Source organism: Psammomys obesus, unplaced genomic scaffold (genome assembly GCF_907164565.1).
Source record: "Psammomys obesus unplaced genomic scaffold, mPsaObe1.curated_primary_1811, whole genome shotgun sequence".
NCBI lineage: Eukaryota > Metazoa > Chordata > Mammalia > Rodentia > Muridae > Psammomys > Psammomys obesus.
The window spans coordinates 8,378,456-8,403,718 of record NW_026586589.1 but is presented as its reverse complement, the minus strand read 5'-3'; the positions used below and the strand labels follow the sequence as shown (position 1 = coordinate 8,403,718).

The window sequence follows — 25,263 nt, the reverse complement described above, 5'->3', positions numbered from 1 at the left end:
TTTTTGTTCAAGGAAGAGTTTCTCTGTGTAACCCTGGCTGTCCTGGACTTGCTTTGCAGACCAGGCTGGCCTTGAACTCACAGAGGTCCACCTGCCTCTGCCTCCTATGTGCTGACATTAGGCTGTGCACCACCACTGTCTGGCAAGTGTATACATTCAATAAAAGGTTTTACTAGTTTTTTTTTTTTTAAGTGTGTGTGTGCATGCATGTGCACGTGTTTATGTGTGCACATGTTAGATATGTGATGTGCATGAGGGTATCCAAAGAGAAGGCCACAAGAGACAGCAAGATCCCCTGGAGCTGGAGTTACAGGCAGGCAGCTATGAAGCACCAGATGCAGGTGCTGGGAACTGATCTGGTCTTCTGAAAGGCAGCAAGTGCTCTGATCTGCTGAGCCATCTACTGTCAATGATATTGTTAACTTCCTTTGGGAAGCAGTCATGCCTTCTTTTTTAACCCTTCAACAACCTTGTGTGGCAAAGAAACACTAGAAACACGTCCATGATACTTAACTCTGGTGGTCTGACTTGCAGAGGCAGATGCTCTCCTTGCCATCAAGGTACTTGTGTGTTCAGAGCTGACCCAGCATCTCACAGCAGCTACCTGCTAGATTATAATTGACTCTTCCTTTCAGAAACATCAACCCTAGTGCTAGAGCTATTTACAGTACCTTGCTCATGGGAAGAAACTTAAAATCATCTAGAAATGGCTGGGATGAGTCACTGTGAGCAGAAGATCTCGAACACACCTTTACATGTACCGTGATGACCCAGCTACATTTTGTACATTCATGCCTGCCACCCCAGTAAGCAACCACATGCCAACTAGCTAGCTGCCAGCCATGGGTAGCAGGGCCATGGAACAGGGAAACAACTCAGAGCACAGAGATGTTCTTCTTGAGCTCTCTGCTAACACTGCAGACAGGAAAATGAGCTCGCTGATTGGGAAAAGTAACCTCAGAGTACTGCACAAGTCCTGCCACTCAATTTAAACTGGCGTGGGAACAAGTAAGAAAGCCAGCTGCAGACACTTACTAGCATGAGAACACTGATGCCTTCACAGGTACCCACCCACTCTGAGAAGACACTCTCAATGGTACCTTACCTGGTCTGGCAACAGACCCCTGCAGTGCTGTGGCTGGAGTTTCCTTTGGGACTAAAGTCTGTGAAGGGGCTAAGGCAAGAAACAAACAAATAGGTCTTTTACTATTTTTTTCTAACTAAACCAGAAAGCATTAACCAAGTGACTAAGTAATTGCTGAAACACCATATTCATAGAGGCAGTGCTTGAAGCTGACCTTCAACATGTACACAACAAACCAAATACTCTAACCCTTAGCAGCCAGGATGACCATTCCAGGGGGCTGCTCCTCTTACAGAGTCGGGAGGGGGATGGCCATGAGAACAACAGTAAGCACTTAGAGCCAATTTCAGGTCATAACACTTTTTTCTTTTTGGTTGGTTTTCAGACAGGGTCATTTTAATTTTCTCAGCCTGGTCTTAAAGTCTTGATCCTCCTGCCTTAGCTTCCACAGTGCTGGGATTACAAGCATGTGTCACCACACCAGGCCTGACCACTGTTTTCTTTAAAAACTAAAAACAATGTCTTAGTAAGCTACCTAGCTACTTTTAGAATGACTGTATCCGTGACCTCAACATTTAAAAAATTCTGTCTTCCCCTCTAGAGACTACACACACTCCTTGATTACTGTAACACAGTGTCTGTGCTTTCCTTCGGTATCTAGCAAGAATGATGGGCATAAAACAGACAATAAAAATATACTTAATAAATAAATCAATAAAAACAAATAGCTATAAGAACTTTCTAGGGTCAAGTCAATGTGCCAGCACCCTCAGAGATTTCATTTTTCTTGCATATCAGAAGCTCATCCTAGTATTGAAGATAAGATAAATATATTTGGTGTACTACACTATGATGTCACATGGAAAGAGACACATAAAATATAAAGTGCATGGGAGTCAAAAGCAAAAGAATATTCTAGGCTGAAAATGTAAAGGAACACTTAAGGTAGAAATGTCAGAATTAGTCTTTGAAAGACAGAAAGGTCTTAGGCCCTAGAACTAGAATACATAATACACTCTAGAACAGAACCTTTCTGGATTGTACAGTAAAGATTTAAGCCTCAAGTATGCCAGCACTGCCAAGGGTGTGCCCTCTCAACATTTCAGCCTAAAATTCAAGATAAACTGCAACAGTACATTTTATTTTTTGGTGAAAACTGAATTTTGTAGATTTCTCTCTCTGCTTAGTAACCGAATAATTTATTTTGGATGTTTCTCAGATGAAGCTTAAAACTATACCTTAACATTTACTTTTTAACTTCTGAATTGGTGTCTCACATTTTCAAGATAAAAGCACAGAAGTCCCTTGAAAAAGAATAGATCCAATCACTATAAATAAACCAGGTGGTCTTAAGTAAAACTGAACCCTAACTACTAGTTCATCTCCCTAAAAGTTAGACTTTTCTCTATTATCATTTCTGATTCAAATAAAAATATTTTTAATTACTTCATCATTATTCTCTTCGTACCAAAGGGAAAAGTTCTCTGAAAGGAAGTAGAAATGAGAATATTAAACAGTGGAGAATCTACTTAAGCTACATCAGTTTCTTCTGGTTTAGACAAGGTCTCGTGTAGCTTAGCTTGATCTCAAACTCAGGATGTATCTGTGGACGGCCCTGCTCTTGGGCGTCTCACCTCCTCCCATGTACTGTATGTGTGCACCACCACGTCCAGTTTTCTTTTTAATTCTTATAGTCACCCATGTCAACAAAATTCCACTTGAGACACAGAGGCTGGAACAGCAAAGTCCCTCTCTCAAAAGGCCAATGAACTCTTTGCAGGCTTCACCCTTTCCTCTGTCTCTCACACTGAGGTAAGCAGGAGAAAGAAGGGAAGGAACCTTTCCAGAGGCAGTATGCTTGCACTTGATAATCAAGTTCTCTCACTGGATCCTACATATCCTGGGAGGTAGAATTGCCATCTCCACTTTACGGGTGAAGTACAAGGAACTCACCAGACTGCAACTGGCAACCAGGAGAGCTAAAATTTGAACTCTGATCATAACCTGAAGCTTGTATTCTTTCTGTTCTTCCTCCTAATTGGTAGGCACTCAAAGTATTTTCACTGCATAAATAAAAGAGGCATTATTAGCTGGCTTAGATACCTCAGAGGCCTCCCGGCTATAGGTAGCATAAGACTGACTTGTCTCTAGGAACATGGAGCTTCTCACCATTGAGCTACAAGGACACCTGTGCTCCCAGTGTTAACTACCTCTGCAGTACACAGGAAATAAAGACCCTGAACTAGACGCCCACTAATGGAATTTACTAAGAGACCATGTCTGAAGGAAATGGGCAACAACACTTGAACCATATTACCATATTTCAGGTCCTGCGCATTACCTCACTGAAATCTTATAACCATTATTGTCTCCATACTACAGAGGAGGAAATAAAACCTGCCACAGTCCATCGAGCTGGCAAATGCTGGGTGTTACCAACTCAAGCCTATCTAACTCTTCCCCACTCAGATCTTCCTTTGCTTTATCACGAAACCTGGCTTTCTGGTGAGCTTTTTTGGAGCAGCCCAAACAGAAAGGTCCCTGAGATAGTATACAATGAGAACACGGCAAAGATAACAAGTAAGTCTTGATTAGGGAGGGGTGTAGAGAGGTCGCTGTTCACACCCCAGGGACCATCCAGACACTTAAGAGTACAGGCTCAACAAAGATTAAACATTTCTGAACTTCAATCCTTTTGCCCGTAAGAAGGAGTAAGACTATGTCACATAACTGGTATAAAGATAATGTGAGACAGTGTGTATGAAAATGCTTTTTAAACTGAGAAACATATATATAATATGAAAATGAAATGTCATCACTTAGAAACCAGGAAAGAACCATGTTAATGAATATGAATTGAATATGGATTTAAATGCATATTTTTCAATGTACTTTCAGTACATAAATCTACAACTACTGCCATTTTTCTTCCTTTAAGTAGAAAAGGGCTCATGCTTTCTCTCTTGTGGGATGGGTCAGCAAAAAACTGACATGAGGAGTTGATGCCAAGCTCAGGTACATACCTATGCTGGGTAGAAGCTCTGGATGGGATCCCACCTTCTCCTCCACTAGGCCACCTGCAAGTGGCTCAGATGTTACGCCACCATGATTGCCTTTTGTGGCTGGCGCTGTGGAGATGAGCTCAGAGGGTACCAGTGTGGTCACTATTGAGCGTACACTGGTGGGGAGAGCACCGCCAGGTAAGATGGGTCCAGTTGAGGTGGAACTTGGGCCCATGGGGCTAGAGGTCATTTTTAGTAGAGTGGGTGCTGAGGGTGCTGGGGTTTTACTGTCCAGCTCTGTGGAGTACTGCTCTGTTCCCATGAGCCCAGGAGTTGTGGTGTCTAGCCCTGGGCCTTCAGTCTCTCCATCTGCACCATACTGTTCTTCCCCTTTCTCCAGAGAGCCTGTAACTTTCTTACAAGCCTTGGTCAGCAAAATCTGGCCAATTTTGTCCACTTTTCCTTTGCCCTTGCTGGATGAGACTGGGCTTCGCCGATTGGCAGAGGAGCCTGGACTATTGGTCAAAAGGGGAGAAACTACTGTGGTTGGTTGGGAAGAGGGCAGCGTGTTCTGGTCTGCTGAGGTGTTCATCTGAGGACTGGCCTCATCTGGATTTAGTTCTTTTACTTGCTGGACAGAAGGATTAGGAGCGACGACTGGAGAGGATGTACAAGGAGGGGAAGGCAGCTGAACAGGAGTGGCTCGTGAGCTAAGGACCAATGGCCGACCTGTCTGTATGTTTGGAGCAGGACTACTGGAGGGGGCATTAGGTGTTACAGGAGCTGAAGAAAACTTTATGTTCTGAGGTATGTGTAAAGGTCCAACAACTGCGACGGAGGGAGGCATCAGGCCACTGTTGGTTGTCAGTGGGGTTGTAGGAATTGTGCTTGGCTGTGATCCTTTCATAACCTGAATTATTGAAGATGAATTGATAAAGACAGGTGTAATGAACTGAGGCCGGGCATTAGATTGAGCAGCTGACTGTCCCTCAGAAACCATAACTTTGTTACCCACATTGGGCATTGTGACGACTGTAGACATCAGTGCAGACTGCAAGTGAGTTGGCAGGGCTGCTGATGTGTTAGATGAAGTGGTTATGGGGTTAGAAGTAACAAAAACAGTTATTTGGTTTGGGGTCAAGGGAGTAGAAATGGAGGAAGAGCTGACAGGTCTTGACATTACTGGAGGGATGCTTGGTGCAACACTGGAGCTGACCTCACTCAATTCTGGATGCGCAAGGGTTGGACACGGCTCATTAGTGTGAGGTAAATTTAAGGAATTAGAGGGTTCTTTAGAAGACGGATCCTGCAGTGTGGGAATGACAGATGCTTTTTTGAGGTCCTCTCCTGAAACTACTGGAGATGCTACTTCCAGATCTGTAAGCCCAGGGGGTTTAATGGTCACATTAGGAGCTCCAGAGTTGTCAAGAAGTTGGCTTAATGATGTTGGTGCTTCTCTCATGGCAGGAGACATCAAATTTTTGTTCTCTTCAACACTGGGGAGTTTGTTAGGATCCAAAGGTTGCCCATCCTTTCTGGATTGATCTTCAGAGACAACCATTTTAGCTTCTTGGGTAGGGATTACTTTCAGATCAACGTTTATCTGCTCCTTCCTTCCCTGGGGGTTCTGGCAGTCATTGTCCTGAGGAACATTCAAGCTCTCTTTGTTATCCTCAAGAACAGTCCCCACTGTGGGCACAGGCACAGGCACAGGCACAGGCACGGGCACAGGCACAGTGGGATTCTGGGGATTAAGTCCACTACTGTTAGGAAAGCTTCCAGGCAAGGGGGGATTGGCAAGTGGAGTGGGACCAACCAACACATTTCTAGGCAGCTCCATGTTCTGCAACAGGGTTGTGCTTGTTTGAGAAGCCAGAGTAAGTTTAGGGGCTTTGGAACTTTGCCTTCCAGGACTTGGGGTCGCTTTCCGACTGGACCCAGGACTAGGCCTGCGACTGCTGCTCGGACTTGCCCGTTTGGTTGTTCCAGGATTAGACTGTTTTCCAGAATTCACCACCACGGAATCTAATTTATGAGTTTGTGGGGCAGCAAAATTAGGAGGATTATTTATGGTAAGATTTGAAGGTGCCTGCCCAATGGCCTTCAGAGTTGTTGGATTTAAACCTTGTTGATCAAAGCCCCTGTTTAAATTTGGCCGGGGAGGTAAAGGGATATTAATCTGTGGAGGAAAGAGTCCTGCTATGGAGGCATTGAGTCTTTCTGGTGACAGACTGATTTCTGAAGGCTCTGTGCTGGGAGGGCGGTTGTTGGGTGTCTGAGGATAATAGGGCCTAGGGCTAGCTCTGTTTGGAGTCTTGGGCCTAGATGTCTGGGTTGGAGCAGCCACATTTGGAAAGTGGTGGCCATGGGAGCTAGGCAAGGAATTTACAGGAGGCTGCTGGGGAGTTGCACCTTGAGTTGCTGAAAGAGGAGATGGTCCAGGTTTGGGCCCTGTCAGCATTAATTGATTCTGAGAAACTACTAAATGTGAGGGCATGTTATTTGGGCCTCCTGAAATAGAAGGGACTTCATTGCCACTGGCTTCAGGAAGTAAGGACATCTCTCCTAGTGGTGAGCTAGAAGAGTTCTGTGGGTTCTCCTGGTATACCATTTTCCTTGAATTACTTCCCAAAGGAGTATTCACAGACATTGGCATTCTTTGTTTATCAGGTGATGGTGGCACAGAGGCAGGTCCTTGCAAGCTAACCATGACAGGAACATTGCCACTCTGCTGCATGGGCATTCTCTGGGAGTCTGGATTCAGAGGACCCCGTGGAGGATGGACATTTTGGGAGACTGGAAGCCTAATGGATTTAGGATCTTGCTGCATCATAAGCATCATCATCATTTGTTGTTGTTGCTGCTGCTGCTGAGACTGTGGCTGACTAGGTGGTGGTGGTGGTGGCGGCTGCTGCTGCTGCTGCTGCTGCTGCTGCTGAGGCAGTTGTGGTTGTGGCTGCTGCTGTGGTGGCTGTGGTGGGGGTGCCACATGCTGCATGAGTTGAGGAGGCATCTGCTGTAGTGGCCTCTGTTCAACTGGTTGAGTAGGATAACCTAAAACAAGCCCCCCAAAATCAGGGAAGTTAGATTTTTCAGCAAGAAAATTTTGCTACCTTTTGAGTATAGCTAAGAAGTACTCATAGGTAGCAGATTGTGCAGAAACAGCTCAGGCATGCTGCTCCCAGGACAGCCCCTCATTATTTGACACAAGCAAGGGGGCACACTGCTTAAGGAAGCAAGAAGCAAAGCATTAAGAATATGAAGCCCCTTGGTGTTTAGGCTGCAATTGAAGTACTATTTGTATTAAGACTGTGCTGTGTGTGCACTCTGAAAGGTTGGGTCTACCAGCTAAACATGAAAAGAGAAAAACTCTATCAAAAGCAAGTGGCTGGTTGCCCAGCCTTTAGGTCTCATGTAGAAATAATCAGTAATTCACTGTGCATATGAAATAACACACTTTTATAAATCACTTTTTCTTGTAGCAGAGGACTTTTCTCAAGACTTGGTTTTGATGCAAACAGCCTTTTTACTCCTTCAGTAAAAGTAAATACGTCATTCTATGATTGAGTTCTTTTAAAGAGGATTTCAGTTACTCTGGTCCATGGTCTCCATTTTATGCTGTATCCTTTGGGCTCCCTCCTCTCAGGAAACCGAATGTACTATCCTGCCCCTAGGTGTGCAGCAGTTTAATAAATGAGAGTGGTTATTATGGTGAAAATAAAATAAAATAAAGTACTCAAGTTTTTACACATATTCATCTCCATGTACCTTCATATACAGAAGTCTTTATTTGGGAAAGTATTTTCTATGAATTCACAATTGAAGAATAAATAATCCAGAAGCATAGACCTCAGGAATAAAAAATAATTTTGGGACAAAACCCTGAGGAACACTGCCTTCTAGATGTGTAGAAGGCACTATCACTTTGTTGTGTTGACTTACTTGAGATTTCTGAACAAAAACCTTATACAATCAGCATAAACAGAAAGGAGGACTCAAACTAAGCCAAGAATAAAAGTGGTACAGTGTGGGAAAGGGGGCATATGTCAGGGATGTGATTCCACAATTATATTTATTCCACTGTTGCATGAAAAATAATTTGGAAGGTTTCCAGAAGGTGTAAGAACACAAATAACTGGCTCTGGCAGCTGGAAGAAATTCTGGATCAAGATTTTCTCAGAGCAGCTACCAAACACTTTGGTCAGACTCTGCACTCAACAGAGTCACTGTCTTCTAGTCAAAGATTTCCATGGTACCAACGAGCAGAATCCAGTTCTGAAGTTATTTTTTATTAGTTTGTTTGTCTTTGGTTTTTGGTGACAGGGTTTCAAGTAGCCCCGATGGCCTTATACTCATTAGGTAGCTGAGGATGAACTTGAACTGCTAACCCTCCTGCCTTCACCCTGCAAATGCTGGGAATATAAGCCAAGTGCGCCACCACACACCTGCCTCAGTTTTGAAGATTTTCTTTAAAATCCTTTTGTTTTGTTTTGTTTTAGGCCCGAGTAACTTCTTGATAGTTATAAATCTGGCATTCCAACAGGTAAAACACAACAGGTTCTTTTGTAATCTGGGGTTCTTACATTAAGAAAATTGTAATTTCTGAAAAAGTTCATTTGTGTCAGAGCTATAACACAGACACCTTTCACTTTTCAAATGAGTTTCTCAGACAGCACTGTAACTACAAGGACAGTAATAGAGATGACATGGCAGTCTCTCAAAAGCAAGAGCTAAAGGCTCAGCTGTTATAAAGGGTCCAGAAGCTGGAAGAAGCAGACCAAAGGGGCTTAGTGATAAGAAGACAGACTGGGATAGACGGCTGAGAGGGAAAGCCAGATACACACACTGTCCCATAACACAATCAATAACTACATTTATTAATCAAGGGATACAAAGCCTTGGTGCCTTTAGGGGCCAGGCAGGTAGTAAAGAGAGAAGCAGACTGCAGGGCCCTGCAGACACTGCCCAATGAGAGCAATCGCTTATTTCTAAAGTCAGTTAAACTCATGGATTTATTCAGACACCACTAGCAATTCAAATCTGCTAAAGGCCAAATTCAGCCTCAGGTTTCCAGTTTAGTGAAAGGATGCAATAAATGTTTGAAGGAACCCTGGAATCCACACAAGAGCTCAGATATGCCTGAGGGAAGAGGCCTCCTTCCTTCCTGCTCACAGTGTCTTCTGAACATACTCACCACGGTCTACAGAGCACCTGGCTTCAACAGTGCTGCTGTGACTCACTAGTGATAACTGTAGTATGCTAAGCAATTGTAATAAATAACAGCAAGACTTGACATCAAAGACTCTGAAATATCTAAATCAAAAGCAGATTAAAGATTAGCCCTAAAAATAATATTACTTTCATTAATATTCCAAAAAGAAGGTAAAATTACTTAAGAGGAAGAAATACAGCATTAACTCTTTATATTCATAGGAGAGGACTGTGAAACTTTGACTATCATTCTGGAATAGGGTTATAAGTCATTGTTTAGGCCAAGAAAAGAAAAAACAAAACAAAACATAGGTGTAGAGATATACTGTGTTATCTGGTCTTGGTTCCACAATACCTGAATTGGAAAGAACTAATCTGCTATTTTCATAAGCCTATATTCTATAACATTTAAAAGAAAACATTTTATAATCAGAGAAGGGGCTTCAATACTATTGACTGTTCATTATAAGCTATCAGGCTGATAGTAGTCACATGGGTATATATTTGTTACTTTTCATGTATTATATTTTAAACAATCACAATAGCTTTTTTATTTAAAAAGTATCTTGTTTTAGATCCTAGTAGTAGTTCTCTGCTTTGAGCAAGTCAGGAAGTAATAAATGCAGTTAAGTAGGATACAGTGAATAAATCTCTATAGTATCATATTTTATTCTGATGCCAACTAGAACTATAATGCTGACCAAAAAAGGCACTTCCCATTTAGTCTGATTTGAGGACTGACAGTGATGGCAATTTAGACAGGTGTGCATTTACATGCGTAACAGAAGTTTTGCTTGAAGTATTGACTTCAATGCGGAGGTTGCAATTTAAATTTCTGAAGCAGATTAGTTAGTAGACAAAGCATTATTGTTTCATTGAAGAGAAAGAAGCCTTGCAAAAGTATATACGCAATGCAAAATACATCATTTTAGCTAATATTTTATTACCTGGTGGCCGGTTTGAAAATTCTGGCAGTTTAGGGCCTGTGTTGTCCAAGTTGATTCCTTGTTCTCCAGGTAATGACTGCTGATCAGCCTCCTCTAGGCCAGCTGGACGATTATCTGGGGTGCTAAAACATAAGTAGAACAAACTGGGTAAGTCATATAAGGAAAACATGAACCTAGCTCAACCTTATACTACTTTAAACAACTACAATGTGTTTATATATCATTCTTATCATCATTTCTATCTTTCTAGTCTGGATACTCAATACTGACATAAGAGTAACCTGGCCATTTCATTAAACCTTGAAATTCACTTAATCTTAGCATTGTACTTACCCTCAGTGTTACCTCTAATTCTTGATACAGTGCTTCATATAATGATACACCCCTTAGACTATCTAATGAGATCAGGATTTTGAGCTACCAATACTCTGAAGTGCTATTCTGTGAAGCCAGTATTTCAGTGAGGTTATTAAATTCAAACTTGGCTCTAGTTGTAAGGTAACCAATAGAGGTGGTACTCAGAGAATAAAGGTGGAGAACACCACAACCAAGTTACTTAACTTTGCTGCAGAACAAGGACTTGTAGATATAACCACTGAATTCTTTTTGTAACTTAGAATTTTAGTGGGAAAAAAAATGTTCCTACTAACATCCACATTTTTGAGGAACCAGAGTGCTTACATTCCTCATTTGGTTTACTTCTTATTCTCTGTTCCATTTACGATTTTATTTATTTGTTTATTTTATATATTTGAATGTTCTATCTGCATGTACACCTGCATGGCAGAAGAGGGCATGAGATCCCCATATAGATGGCTGTGAGCCACCATGTGGTTGCTGGGAATTGAACTCATGACCTCTGGAAGAGCAGACAGTGCTCTTAACCTCTGAGCCATCCCTCCAGCCCCCCACCTTTCTTTCCTACCTTAATTTCCCTTTGATCTGATTATGGTCACCGCCTTTTAGATAGTATGTTGTCCCATTATATTCTATATAGCTTTATAAATCACATAAATTCCTTTAAAAGAACAGCACCACCAGCAGCATAGGGCTGAGGAGATGACTCAGAGGTTATAAGCACTGGTTATTCTTCTAGAGGAGCCAGGTTCAATTCCTAGCACCCCCATGGAGGCTCACAACTGTTCCTACAGATCCAGGAAATTTGACATTTCTTTTTGGCCTCTGGTGGCACTAGACACACATGCATATGGTGCACAGACACATATGCAGCCACAATGCCCATACACATAAAAAAATCTAAAAAAGGAAAACAACAGCAACAAAACCCATCAGCACTCAACAGGTCTTAAGCACAACCAAATCACTATGCCAATTTGTCCCTTATATAATATCCCACTTAATTCAAATAATAAATTAGGAGTTTGTGGTATCCTTTACTTTAAAATTTTTTACAGCTAAAACAAAGAAACAAAATCCACCAAAATTCAGTTATCTGCTCCAATCCCCTCCTGTCACGGATGAGAAAACAGAGGTCCTAATAGTCTAAGACAGGTTTCATGGTAAGCTAACAGTAGAACTGGAGGTAAGTTACTTTCCCTATAGCCTACTCTTTCCTAGGGGTCCCAATGCTGTACAAGATCCTTTTAAAAGTGTATTGAATAATAATAAAAAAAAAGTGTATTGAATCAACCATTAAGATTTTTCAGAAGGCTGTTGAAGACAGCAAAAATACATACTAATGGCAAACAAATAACTGCAATTTTATTCCCAAACTATTAAGGGGAATAAAATAATTACTACCATAAAAACATTATTCAGACAGGTTCATAACATCAGGAACTTAACTAAGGACAAGGTATTAAAAAAACAAAAACAAGGTAAAGTGTTTAAGACTGAATTCAGGATAAGATATGTCAATATACAATGATTGGCTTTTAATATTTAAGGTTCAAGAAGTAGCAGGTTGCTGTAATAGGCTAAAACCAAAGAACATTGTAGAAAAGCTTGGATAAAGGCAGCTGGGTTTAGTCTGAACATTTAAACTTATTTAAACAAAGCTCCCTTCCTTATCTGAGCTTTCTATCTACTCCCCATCCACTTTACCCCTTATTTCTGAGGTCTCACTATGTAGCCCAAGTAAGGCTCCTGTCTGGGCTTCCTGAGTGTGTAGCCACCACTCTTGGCCTAGTAATTTATCTCAAACTGTTTTATGTTCATTAGTCACCCGTCCCTGTTAATAATGTCTTTGAATTCCAGTTTTATGATTATAGGCTGAATATCCACCTTGAGCATTCAGGAAACATTTAGCCAAAAGTCAGAAGCATAACTTAGTATGTAGTTTTAGGTTATGAAACATAACAATTCCTCTTCATTGTACCTTATAAAAGTGCTCCTCTGGGGAACTTTTACTGAAAGGAAAACTGATTTAAGCTTTTAGGGATGATAAGAATCTTGTAAAAAAAAAAAAAAAATTCCTCCATTTGTGAGATGGCAGGGTATCACCGTGAACAGTTTTCCTTTGCCAACTTTGCCAAACATAGTCCTCAAGTTCCCGCAGCAGGCAGGACAACCTTGAGGTCTGTGCTCTGTACACTGGCAGTGGGGTATTACTGGTCACTTTTCAGGCTGAGGGACACAACTACCACTGGGACTGCAGAATTAAAAGACCTATCAGCCAAGTGGAAGGTATCGACCTTTTCTGGATCTTTAAACAAATAAAACTTTAAGAAGAAAAACGTGAATGCTTTCTGGAAACATGAGACTAATTTTCGAGGCATGCTGATGGTTGCAAAAAAGAACTCTATCTTTTAGAGTAGAACTGACATATGTACAAAGTATATGTACCTTAAACAAAAAGATAATGGAAAAGAGTACAGATAAAGAAAAGATAAATTATGACTGGTAATTGTTAGGGAATGTCACTTGTACTATCCTAATTCTCCTGCTACCATACCCTGTTAGGATGACACCTGGTTTATACCCAGCTGTATATCCTTGTGCATGGTAGACAGGAACTCTGCAGAGCCACATTCCCCAGCCCTAATTTTAAATATTAAAACTTTCAGTCAGACTGTGACGGTGCACACCTTAATCCCAGCACTCAGGAGGCAGAGGCAGGCAAATCTCTGTGAGTTTGAGGTCAGCCTGGTCTACAGAATAAGTTTCAGGGCAGCCAAAGCTACATAGTAAAATCCTGTCTCAACACCCAAACAAACAACAAACAAACAAACCAATCAATAAATGTCTATACATGAATAAACAAGTAATATTTGAGGTAAACTGGTTATAACCTACTTTAGGTCTTGCTGACAATTTTTCTTCTTCCGAGGCGGTTTCTTCTTCTTCGGCTTATTTGCATTGGTACTATTTTGTTTATTGTTTACACCAAAATGGCCGGCAGAAATGTCACTTTGCAACAAGTTGACCAACAATGGGCTTGTTAATGTTACATCCTTATTGACTGGAAAGCCTGGATTCTGACCACAAGACATCTGATTTCCATTGGGTGTGCCACTGAATGGTGCATTGAAAGACATCCCATGGCCTGAGAAGTGGTTTCCTGAAGTACTGTTTCCCTGCATGGTCTGCACATGTGGGGGGACCATGTTGTTGGTTTGCTGCATGCTAACATCAGGCATCATCTGAGACAAGCTGACATCATTATTTGCTGTAGTAGCAGGGTCAGTATGCTGCTGGGCCATGTGTGGGCTGGGCCCTGGTGGCCGCAGAACCTGCCCCTGAACCCCCATAACCTGAGATGCACTGTTGTTCACAGGCCCTTGCTGAGGCAGCATCTGTCCTGACATCTGTCCTGTAAATTGCACCATGTTTCCTTGCATGTTTGGAGTTGGTCCCCTCATTATCTGTGCTGGTCCCGGCATGACATTGGATTGGTTCTGAGAGTTAAACTGCTGCTTATTCCCCTGCATCTGATTGGTCATTATTTGCTCCATCATTGGGTTTTGCTGGAGCAAAACTTGCCCCTGAGGCCCCATCATCTGGTTATGTGGTGCCATCATTTGTGGGCCCTGCTGGGGAAGCATCTGCTTGGGTGGGGTCATCCTTTGGGGTGAAGGTCCAAGATTTTGGTTTTGAGGGTTCACCATCATCTGGCCCTGTGGCATAAGCTGGGCCCTTGAAAGGATCATAGGGTTCTGAGGGTTCAAAGCTCCTTGTTGCTGGACCATTTGGCCTTGCGAGGGCACGATCTGTTGGTGCATGCCCATCAGCTGAGATGGTGGGCCCTGCTGCGGCTGGCCTTGCATGTTGCCCAGGGTCACCTGAGGAACCCCAGAACTACCAGCTTGCTGGTTGTTGATGTTGCCATGAATTCCCATGAGGCTGGGTTGCATCATATTTGGTGGCCCATGAGTCACCTGCATCTGGTTTTGAGGAGGACCAGCTCCTTGACCACCTTAAGAAACAAAAACAAAAAACGAAAAATTATCATCATATTATTAAGATACTCAAATTATATATATTTATTACTTAGAAATTATATTACTTAAAAAGGCACCCATTGTGGGCTGGAGAGATGGCTCAGTGGTTAAGAGCACTTCCAGCACTTCCAGCTCTTCCGAAAGACCCAGGTTCAAATTCCAGCACTCATATGGCAGCTCACAACTGTCTGTAACTCTAGCTCCAGGGGATCTGACACCCTCATAAAGACATATATGTGTAGGCAAAACACCAATACACATAAAAATAAACAAATCATTAAATATAAAAAAGAAAAGGTACCCATCATCCATATATCTAATGACTAACATAAATGTACTTTCTACACATAAATGTACTTGATATAATTTCTGTGAGTTTTTAAGACTCTAGAGATGTGATACAGGATTGAGGTAACTGCTTACATTTTTCCATGAACATACAGCAAGGAAAACATGTCTTTACTCTCATATACTAACTTAAAGATAACATTAGATAATAAAGTTTATTTTCAGATTAAATAATGCATTATCACTTTTATAACATGGCTTGTAACTACCTTATTGTGAGTAAAATTAACAAAAAACCATCATAGGCTAGAAAATGAGCTTCATATGAGTAAACAAGAGAAACAAAAATGTACCAGTGTCCTCTAGAAAAAACTCAGGAACACTGAAAAGACATTTAAAAATGTTTCTTTGAAAAGAAATTATCCCTTTCAAAGACTGTGTATCTGAAATCTGGACGCTGTACTTTAAAGAAGACAGTGTACAATACTTCCTAAGGACTGGGTACCTACCTCTGCTGAAGTGACCTAAAAACGACAAACTTCTGATCTGGAAGCTGTGGACAGGAGGATGCTAAAGCTGTTGTGATTCTACTCTGTGGCAGTTCCTAGTGGGCCACATGGGACATGCTCTAAGTTCTCGTTAAATCAAAGGTACTGTCTGGCCTTCTGCATTGTTTATTGTTGGGTCCTTGGAATTTTTCTACAGCTACTTTACTTTATCCTCAAACCCTGTTGAGGTGTTAAAGATTGAACCCAGGGCCTTTCATATATCTAGCATGAATTCTATTAAGAGCAACACTCCCAATCTACCTCATCCACTTCAGCTGAGTAACCATCTATCTTATTTTGTTTGCTCTGCTGAGACAGGACACCATTATACAGCAGACTGTTCTGAAACAATATGGTCCAAACTGCCTTTAACTGCATCATGTTTATCTTAAAAGAGTTCTCAACTGGGCACAGTGGCTCATCCTGTAATCCCAGCACCTGGGAGGCTGAGGCAAGGGAACTGTCATAAGTTCAAGGCCAGGCTGGACTACATAATGAGATCCTATCTCAAAACGCCAAAAACAGAAACAATGAACCTAAGGCCTCTTACCTGCTGGGCGAGCACTCCACTACTGAGCTGTATATACCTTGAGCTCATGGGATTTATTTTACCCCTGTCATTTTTGGTGTGTGTATGTGCATGTGCACGGTGTGCACATGTCCATGCGCCTTAGAATGTGTGTGGTCTGTGCAGGTCTCTGCTTCCCAACCTCTAGGCTACAGGTAGCTGCCAACTCACTCAGCTTTTATGTGGCTTCTTAGAGTCCAAATTGTGGTTCCCATGCTTCTACAGCAAACTCTTTACTGACTGAACCATGCCTTATCTCTGTATTTTTTAAATTTTAAATAGAAACTAAAAAGTGGCAATCTAATGAAGTTACAAAACCACTCCATGCTCTAGCTTGAGAGGGATGCATAAACTGTCCATTGTTCACACTATCACAATTTTTTCCTGAATTTTAGGAAGGCTTTCTAAACCAGTCTCATCAATCCAAACGTGACCTCCCACACTGTATATGGTATACAAGTTGCATATAAAAGTGTACAGCCATCTAAGCAACAATTATTTATTCGGCATTCAATAACAATAGCATACTTCCAATACTGATTTAGTAGCAATAAAGAGGGTGGATAAGATCTTTGCTCCTTAAGAGTATAGCTGGCAAGAGACAAAATATAAAATAATTTCTTTGGGAAGTAATAAAAGTTAACAGAAAACTTAAACAGTGTAATAGAATAGAAAATGATACACCAGAGGAGAACTGCTTTAGAGACAAGAGGACAACTGCTTTAAATAGACTAAACGGAGGAATGAAAACAATAGGTATACATAAAAGTCTTCATTTAAAATGATAAACAGCAGTGCCAGGGTGGAAGAACTATCAATTAAAAAAATTATTTTATGTATACAGGTCTTTTGCCTGTATATACGTTTGTATACTCTATGTATGCTTGGTGCCTGTGTAAGCTAGAAGAGGGCATCAGAATTGGAGTAAGCCACCATGTGGGTGCTGGGAAACAAACTTGGTCCTCTGAAAAAATACTCAGTGCTCTTAACCACTGAGCCCTAAGAATTATGAATTTTGTTTTTAAACTTCCTATAAAACATTAATTCACTAACTCAAGAATGCAACTTTGTATTAGCAGATAGGAAAAATCAAATAGTTTGTCCTATTCTCTCATTCTTCAAGAGACACTATGAAGTTTTGTTTTGTTTGTAGACCAGGCTGGCCTTGAACTCACAGATATCTGCCTGCCCCAGCCTTCCCTGAGTGCCGGGATTACATTATGTAGCCCAGCAAACTTTGGATATTTTTTTTTAATTTTTAAAGATTTATTTATTAATTATGCACACAGTCTTCTGTCTGCATGTAGGTTTGCAGGCCAGAAGAGGGCACCAGACCTCATTACAGATGGTTGTGAGCCACCATGTGGATGCTGGGAATTGAACTCAGGACCACTGGAAGAACAGCCAGTGCTCTTAACCTCTGAGCCATCTCTCCAGCCCCTGAAGTTTTTATTTATTAAGTAAAAAACTTTCTTCTCCACTCCACCCTTTTTTGAGACAGGGTCTCTCTGTGTAGCCCTGGCTGCCCCGGAACTCACTATGTAGACCAGAGGTGAGATCCTCCCACCTCTGCCTCCTGAGTGCTGAAATTAAAGGCATGTGTACCATGTTAGGTATCTTCTTTTTTTTATTTTTAATTTTATTTATGTGTTTGTATCAATGCCAATGTGTATGAGTGCCCATGGAGCCTGAGGAGGGTATCAGATCCAGAAGCCAGAATTACAGGTAGTTATGAACCACTGATATGGATGCTGAGAACTGAACATAGGTTCTCTGGAAGAGCAGAAAGCCTTTGAAACAATGAGCCATCTCTCTTGTCCCTCATTCTTTATTTCCTTTTAAAAAGATTTATTTATTTTATGTATACAAATGCTCTGTTTTCATACACACCAGAAGAGGAAATCAGATTCTATTACAAATTACCATGTGGTTGCTGGGAACTGAAAACTCAGGTCCTCTGGAAGAACAGCCAGTGCTCTTAACCACTGAGCCATCTCTCCAGCTCCCATTCTTTATTTCTTTAAAAAAAAAAAAAAATATATATATATATATATATATATATATATATATATTATTGTATATGAATGTGAGTGATGTGGTGTGTGCATGTGTTATGTATATAGGCAAATATGCCCATTGATAAGGACAGCCAGAACAACCAAACCCTTTAACCTGCTAACTTGACGGCTATAGAATTTTTCCCATTCTTTAAGCAATTTACAATGAAAGTTGGAATCCAGAAACATTTAAACTAAGTTCAAATGACTTCAATGAGAAAGAGCAAAAAGATTTAGTTCTTAAGCAACCAGAAGAAACCCAGAAACATGAAATACGGGCTTACAAAACTGCTTCAAGGAATACTTACCAGCTAATCCACTGTTATTTCCTCTCCAAACTTTATTATATATACTATACGGTTGGTACTGTTTAAATTGGGAAAATGCCACAGTGCACCTGAATTTAGATATCCAGCATAACTGAAGCTAATACTACTATACAAAGATTTTGAAAGCTGCAGATGTTCAAACATGCCATATACCTATGTACCTGTGAATTATTGTTTCCTTTCCCAGAAATGCCTTTTGTCTGAGCAAGCTCTAATCCAGGGGTCAGCCAGTCATGCCATGGATGTTTTGGAAACAGGATAGGACTTGGAGGACTGTTCCCTCACTAAGCAGACTGAATAGTTGCATTACAGACCAAATGACCTAAGCTATTTACTATTTGGCCCTTTATAGAAAGTAATGGAAATGTGTATATGTGTGTGCATACACAGACACAAACAAACACATGTGTATGCACACACATGTGCATGAATGTGTGACTTTCTGCTCTAAATGGTTTCCTTTCCTTTGCTAAGTTGTTTCCTGATTCTTGAGAAATTAACTTATTTTCCGTATTTCAGTCATCGTCCCCAAAGATTATCTGTGTGTTTGAGATAAAAGAGAAAGACCAGGACTTGTTAATTTGTATGCATCTATTGTCTTTCAAGGTATTTACCACCTACTCAATGCTCAGAACATGTGGCTAAATCAAAGTAAACAAACCTGTATGCTGGACATTTTGATTTGCTTGCAGCTGAAGGGCTCCTGAGTTCCCAGGGGTAGCTGCTGTGGTGGAAGGCACCTGACCTTGCATAAAGTTCGGATTGGCCTGTCCTGCTGAGAAGCCAGGTGGGAGGCGTTTAGGCATTCCTTAACAGAAAACAACGAGTAAGGCAGTTACCTAGCAGATCTATACTCTTGCTGAGATATGGGATGAATAAGGAAGGATGAGCTGCATGAAGTTGCCACTGGCTTAGCTCTCTCTGTCACACTGGTAGGATCTTTAATAATAAGGTTGGGAAAGATGGTTAAAAAAATCAACACAGTCCCTTACATGAGCACTGTCAAAACAAAAAAGAAATACTAAAAAAATTTACACTTAGAACATGCCAAGGAAAAAATGGCAGTCTGCTCCCTACATGTGATCTGAGGCCATACCACAGCAAGATTTTCTCTGTAGTACAGTGGACTCCCAATACTTATATACTGTAACACAGGCACCAAAGGGATATCCTAAATTCTCTCATTCAAACAAACGGATATGCAATACTCTAAGAGAAAAAGTTGGTCCTGATTAAGGACACATGGGTAATTTTTTCTTTGAGGGAAATGGATGACAATCTTTGCAGAACAGTCTCCCTCCCTCCAGTGTTGTGCTTGTCTCTTTGGAAGAGACAAGAATTCACAGGAGCTTCAAAGTGAGGCTGTATCAACTTATGCCTTTGTCTCCTAATATTTGCTGCAACTTGGATAGCTACCGTATCAGAAACCATTCTCTGATGTAATCTTACTCAAGTTTACATCCTTTTAGGAGGGCCTAATTTCACAAAACAAGTTTGCAATAAAGAGAATCTCAGATCCACTCGTGTGTACCGCAGGTCCTGATGTGGCCAGATCACCTAGGTGAGCATATCAACTGCTCTATGAAATCAACAATACCTAAAGCTCACTTAAAATTTGTTTATTAGGGCCAAATTTTCAATTCCCTGAAAAACTCTTTGTAGACAAATATCTATTTGTCCTTCCATTAGCAGCAACAAGTCCCCATGTCCATGCGTTCATTGTAACTAAATCAGTAATCATGTCTGCAGAAGGGACTACCCAGATTCCACTGATCTAGGGCTAGAAGCCCTGAACAGTCAAGTTTGGAGCACAGACGTTCTCATATTTTCTAAAATGTCTTAGAACTCAAATATTAGAGCCCACATTTCAGCAAAATCAATTGTAAGAGAGTGAAAGGGCTGATGAGCAACTTAATTTCACCAGAAACCATGGGAGCATGCCTTTGCTATGTTGCATTGAAGATGCAAGGGTTTTTTTCTGGGGAGGCAATGGGTGTCTTTTGGTGGGAAATATGCTTATCAGATGACAATTTACTGACACTCTCTACACCTTACTGAAAAGCTCCAAGCACAGTCATGTGCACTAGATCAATGATTAATAAGAATAAATAATAAACATGGAGATGGATAAGTTTTACTGTAATCGTTTTACCTCTCACACATTAAGCTCCATTGCTTTTTCTTCATACAAGAGGCACCTTACAAAATAAATAAATAAATCTCCTTTAGGTATAACTAGTGGAATTCCCTCTCTAAGGAGCAGGCATTGGCATTATAAAACTATAAAAGTAATGATTTTTGAACTTAGTCCCCTCTAATACTTTAGTCAAACTTTAAAAAACCATGCTTACTATTTTACTAACTAGGATTATCAAAATTGGTAAGTAGAAGGGCATTTTCCCCAATAAAATCCTGTACTTATCTTTTCATTTTTGCTCAACTATATAACCTTAATCCTTCAACAAATGAGAAGTTTAAATTATTAATAAATACATGTTTGGTCTGGACATTTTAATTTACGACTACAAGACTAAACAAAAATATTCTGAAAAAAAAAATGAACATCTCTATTTTCATTTTTACCTGCATTTTTATCTTGGTATTCTATATAACATCTTACTGGTTAAATATAAGCTAGTTCTCTGGATAAAAATGCATTAAGTTAACTAAGTTCTATCAAGTGTCATCACTGTATTACAAAACCAAATGATTACATCCTTGTTTTACTCCCTCCACAAACACTAAAAACTGACATTCTTCTCAACTCTATCTCCAGTAAATTTACCAACACAAATAGCTTCAGCGTTCCTCACCTCCTAGGCCTGGATGTAAACTCTGTGGCCCCTGGTTTGGTGGTTGCTGCTGCATCACCATGAAGTTAGGTGGCACATTTCCCTGTTGAACCATAGGATTCCGACCTGGAGAGCTGACAGGCTGTTGAAATCCCTGGGTAAGTGGGTTATTTTGAGGTGGCCTTGGTCCCATCTGCTGCTGAGTTTGGTTAACCGTTGGGGAGGATGCAGGGGATCCCTGCTGGAAGGAGGAGGGTGAGGAGGCAGGAGACTTGTTGGTGAGGTGGGGCTGTTGCAGGGGTGTTGGGACCCTGGAAGGCCCTCCCTGCAAGCTCTTCATCTGAGGAGCTGTGAACTGGCCTGGGTTGTTCATCTGAGGAAAGTTTGTATGGGCTTGTGAAGCTTGTTGGCTGCCGAAGGGATAAGGGGGGGGAGGGTGCGAAGGTGTCTGTACCGTGGCTAAGGCAGGCCTTGCTTGAAGTTGCTGTTGCATTGGGCTAGGCAAGGGAGCCTTCTTCCACCCTTGATTTGTAGTCATTGTGCCCAGAGCGCCCTGGGCTGGCGGAGGCTGCAGGGCTCCAGAAGGCAGCTGGTTCCAGCCTGGAGGAACAGGCACCTGAGTTGGAGCAGTAAACTGTGGTCGAATCCCCTGTGGCTGTTGCTGCTGATGTTGCTGTGGAGGTCTTGTCTGCAACTGTTGCTGCTGCTGCTGCTGTTGTTGCTGCTGCTGCTGCTGCAGCTGGGGAAAATTAGCTGGGTTCATTTGTCTGTTCACAGGAACAGGCTGCATTGGGTGATGTGGTGGAGGTAAAGCTCCTGAGGGATGACTCTGTTGTTGTACATGGAGTCCAGAGAGAAGTGGATCCATTGCATCTGTTTAAAGATTGTGAACAATAACTAACGTATCACAACCCAGATCTTAGCCAACTGGCTTGGATCTGCTGGTACCACTGATATTATCATGTTCATTAGTATCTTCTAAGTACCAACAGCATACCAACAGATATAAAGATGAATCCTGCCTTAAAGATAGCTTATAGCTCATTAGTGCCATGGAGTACCCAACATAAAATACAGACAACAACATTTTCAAAATTTTATTCTGGGCAATTACTGTTAAAGAACAACAAAATAAAATAGTCATCTAAGTTTGGGAAATGCTAGACCCAATGATTTCAGACAAGTTTCTTCTTTACTGAAGGAAACACCGTGCTGTCAATGTTAACTTATGAAACATTTACCAAATTCAGATGACTTCAAAATTCTGTCATGATGTATCTTATAGGACTAAGTATGCCAGGGTATATGTGGTGATTTGAATGAAAATGGGCTCTATAGCCTAACAGTGGCCTCGTTGGAGGAAGGGTGTCATGTTCTCTTCCTGCTGCTTATTGATCCAGATACAGGACTCTCAGCTCCTTCTCCAGCACCACGTCTGCCTGCCTGCTGCCCTGCTTCCCGCCATGATGATAATGGACAAAACCTCAGAACCTATAAGCCAGACCCAATTAAATGCTTTCCTTCGAAAGAGTTGCCATGGTCATAGTCTCTTTTCAGATAGGAACCCTAACTAGACAGCATACTTCTTGGAAATGTTGGAGCACAGCTAATAAAATAACACGAAATTCTGAGAAGAAATGTTGACATTTAGCTGTGAGAATTCATGATAGACCTCGGGGCTGAGCAGTCAGGAATTCAGCCTCAGTGGCTAAATCTCAATGATACCTGTAAGTAGTTCCAACCTCTTAACTCTCAACAACTGGAAGACACTACCTGACTGAGAAGCAGGGCGAGGAGTCCTGGGCTGCAGTTCTGGATTGGGGCCTGGTGCCATCATAGCAGATGACATGTTCCCGCCCTGGGGCATCATAACAGTGGCAGGGCTCGTCATTCTTATTAGTCCTAGAAGGAAAACAAACAAACAAACCTAGAATAACATTCTGAAGTTGGTGTGTGTGTGTGTGTGTGTGTGTATGTGTGTAGACAAGATCTTACTCTAATGACCAGACTTGTCCGGAACTCATGGTAATTGCTTCAGGAAAAGCTGAGATTTTTACAGGTGTGAGGCACCATACTCAGCTGACAATTTTTATTTTTAATGACATGTTTTAGAAATACTATGTTTTGCCTGTGTATGTGTGTACATCCCTTATATGCCTAGATTTGTGGAGACCAGAAGAAGTGCTGGATTTCCTGGAACTAGTTATGGATGGCTGTGAGCTACTACATGGGTGCTGGACAATGAAGCTGCGCTCTCCAGAGCAGGCATTCTCAACTGCTTGAGTAATCTCTCTATCCCTTCTGTCTTTGAGACAGGGTCTTGTTTGTTACTTAGCACAGGCTGGCCTCAAACTCATGGCAACATTCCTCCCTTAGCCTCTGGAGTGCTGGGATCACAGGTGTGTACTGCTAACTCTAGTCTCTTTTGTTTTTGTTTGGTTTGGTTTTTCGAGACAGAGTTTCTCTATGTAGCCTTGGCTGACCTGGACTACCTGGAACTCAGAGATATGTCTGCCTCTGCCTCCCCAAGTGCTGAGATTACAGATGTGTGCCACCAAACCTGGCTCTTCTAGTCTCTTTTAAATATTTAGAAATAGCTCACATAGTATAATATTTATCCACTAAGAATATGTTTCTTTAAACTCTTCATATTTTAAAAATCACTCATAGTTGTCTTTTTCTTAAAAGAATTATTCATTTATTTGAGTCAGGGTCGTGCATTTGCCTAGGCTGGTATCAAACTTACCATGTAGCTGAAAATGACCCAACTCTGAATCCTCCTGTCTCCACTTCTCAAGTGCTCAGCTTACACAAATGCATTACTAGGTTGGGTATTATGCAGTGTTTGAGACTGAACCCAGGCTTTGTACTTCTAGGTAAACCCTCTAGCAGCTGAGCCACCCACCAGCTTAGCTGTTCTTTATAAAGAAATATTTTGGTGTTGCTCCTTAATTATAGTTTTCATTTCGCTTATTGCTGTTCTCTATTATTTTTTCTTATTTTATTATTATTCTCAATTCCTTTTTATAAAAAAAATTGGGTTTTATCTGTTTGTTTGTTTTGAGACAGGGTCTCATTATGTAGCTTTAGCTGGCCTAGACCTTGCTACATAGACCTGGCTGGCCTCAAACTCACAGCCCACCTCTGCCCCCTGAGTGCTGGGATTAAATGTGTGCACCACCATTTTTCCCAATTCTTACGTCAAGCACTTAGCTGGTTAGCTTTTGGTTGGTGTTCACCACTGACACCAGAAGCTTTCCTTCCAACTTCCATAATGGATGTATTTCACAAAATTTGACTGTACATAATATCCTCACTACCACACACTAATAAAATGCTAAAGACTTTTCAACTTCCATCATGATTACCTTTTCAAATCATAAGGCATTTATAATATATTTCTAAATTTTTGAAAATATGTGGTATTTTGGTTATATATTATGTTGCCACTTAGGTACATTATGATTAGACATAGAATTGATGGAACATCGTTACATGGTATTTATTAAAACTTGCTTTTGAGGGCTGCAGAGATGGCTCAGAGGTTAAGACCATGGGTTGTTCTTCCAAATGTTCTGAGTTCAATTCCTAGTAACCACACGGTGGCTCATAACCATCTATGAGATCTGGTGCCCTTTTCTGGCAATGCAGGCATACATGCAGGCAGAATATTGTATAAATAATAAAAACAAACAAACAAACAAACAAAAACCCCTTGCTTTTGAAAACATAGTCAACTCATATAAATATTCCATTTATGCTTGAAAACATTAAGAACTTTGGAATTAAGATTAATAGCTTATATAGATGTTTATTATATAAAGCTTTGAGGGGCTGCGGGATGATAATCTATGTAGCCTTGACTGGCCTTGACCTCAGAGATCCATCTGCTTTCTAAGTGCTAAAATTAAAGGTGCATGCCACCAGGCTAGGCTCTTTTATTAAAAACTTATAAAACATTATATAAAACTATGTCATTCAAACTTTTCTGTCCTTATTGATTTTTGTAAGTTTGATTCATCAATTACTAACAGATA

At 41.1% G+C, this 25,263-nt stretch overlaps 1 protein-coding gene across 7 annotated transcripts in view; it reads right to left on the bottom strand.

Annotated features, from left to right (window-relative positions):
• The window catches only part of Ncoa6 (nuclear receptor coactivator 6), a 68,840-nt gene that overhangs the window by 6,264 nt on the left and 37,313 nt on the right, over positions 1-25,263 (bottom strand). For 4 of the 7 annotated variants that reach the window (XM_055602358.1, XM_055602361.1, XM_055602359.1 and 1 more), the window contains 7 exons: positions 23,000-23,128; positions 21,248-22,099; positions 19,096-19,242; positions 13,500-14,619; positions 10,245-10,366; positions 4,108-7,140; positions 1,106-1,174 (listed from right to left, as the gene is read on the bottom strand). In XM_055602358.1, the coding sequence (XP_055458333.1) occupies positions 1,106-1,174; positions 4,108-7,140; positions 10,245-10,366; positions 13,500-14,619; positions 19,096-19,242; positions 21,248-22,099; positions 23,000-23,128 (5,472 nt within the window). The remainder of the gene's footprint in view (positions 1-1,105; positions 1,175-4,107; positions 7,141-10,244; positions 10,367-13,499; positions 14,620-19,095; positions 19,243-21,247; positions 22,100-22,999; positions 23,129-25,263) is intronic. The other 3 variants (XM_055602363.1, XM_055602364.1, XM_055602365.1) reach the window with 3 other exon arrangements.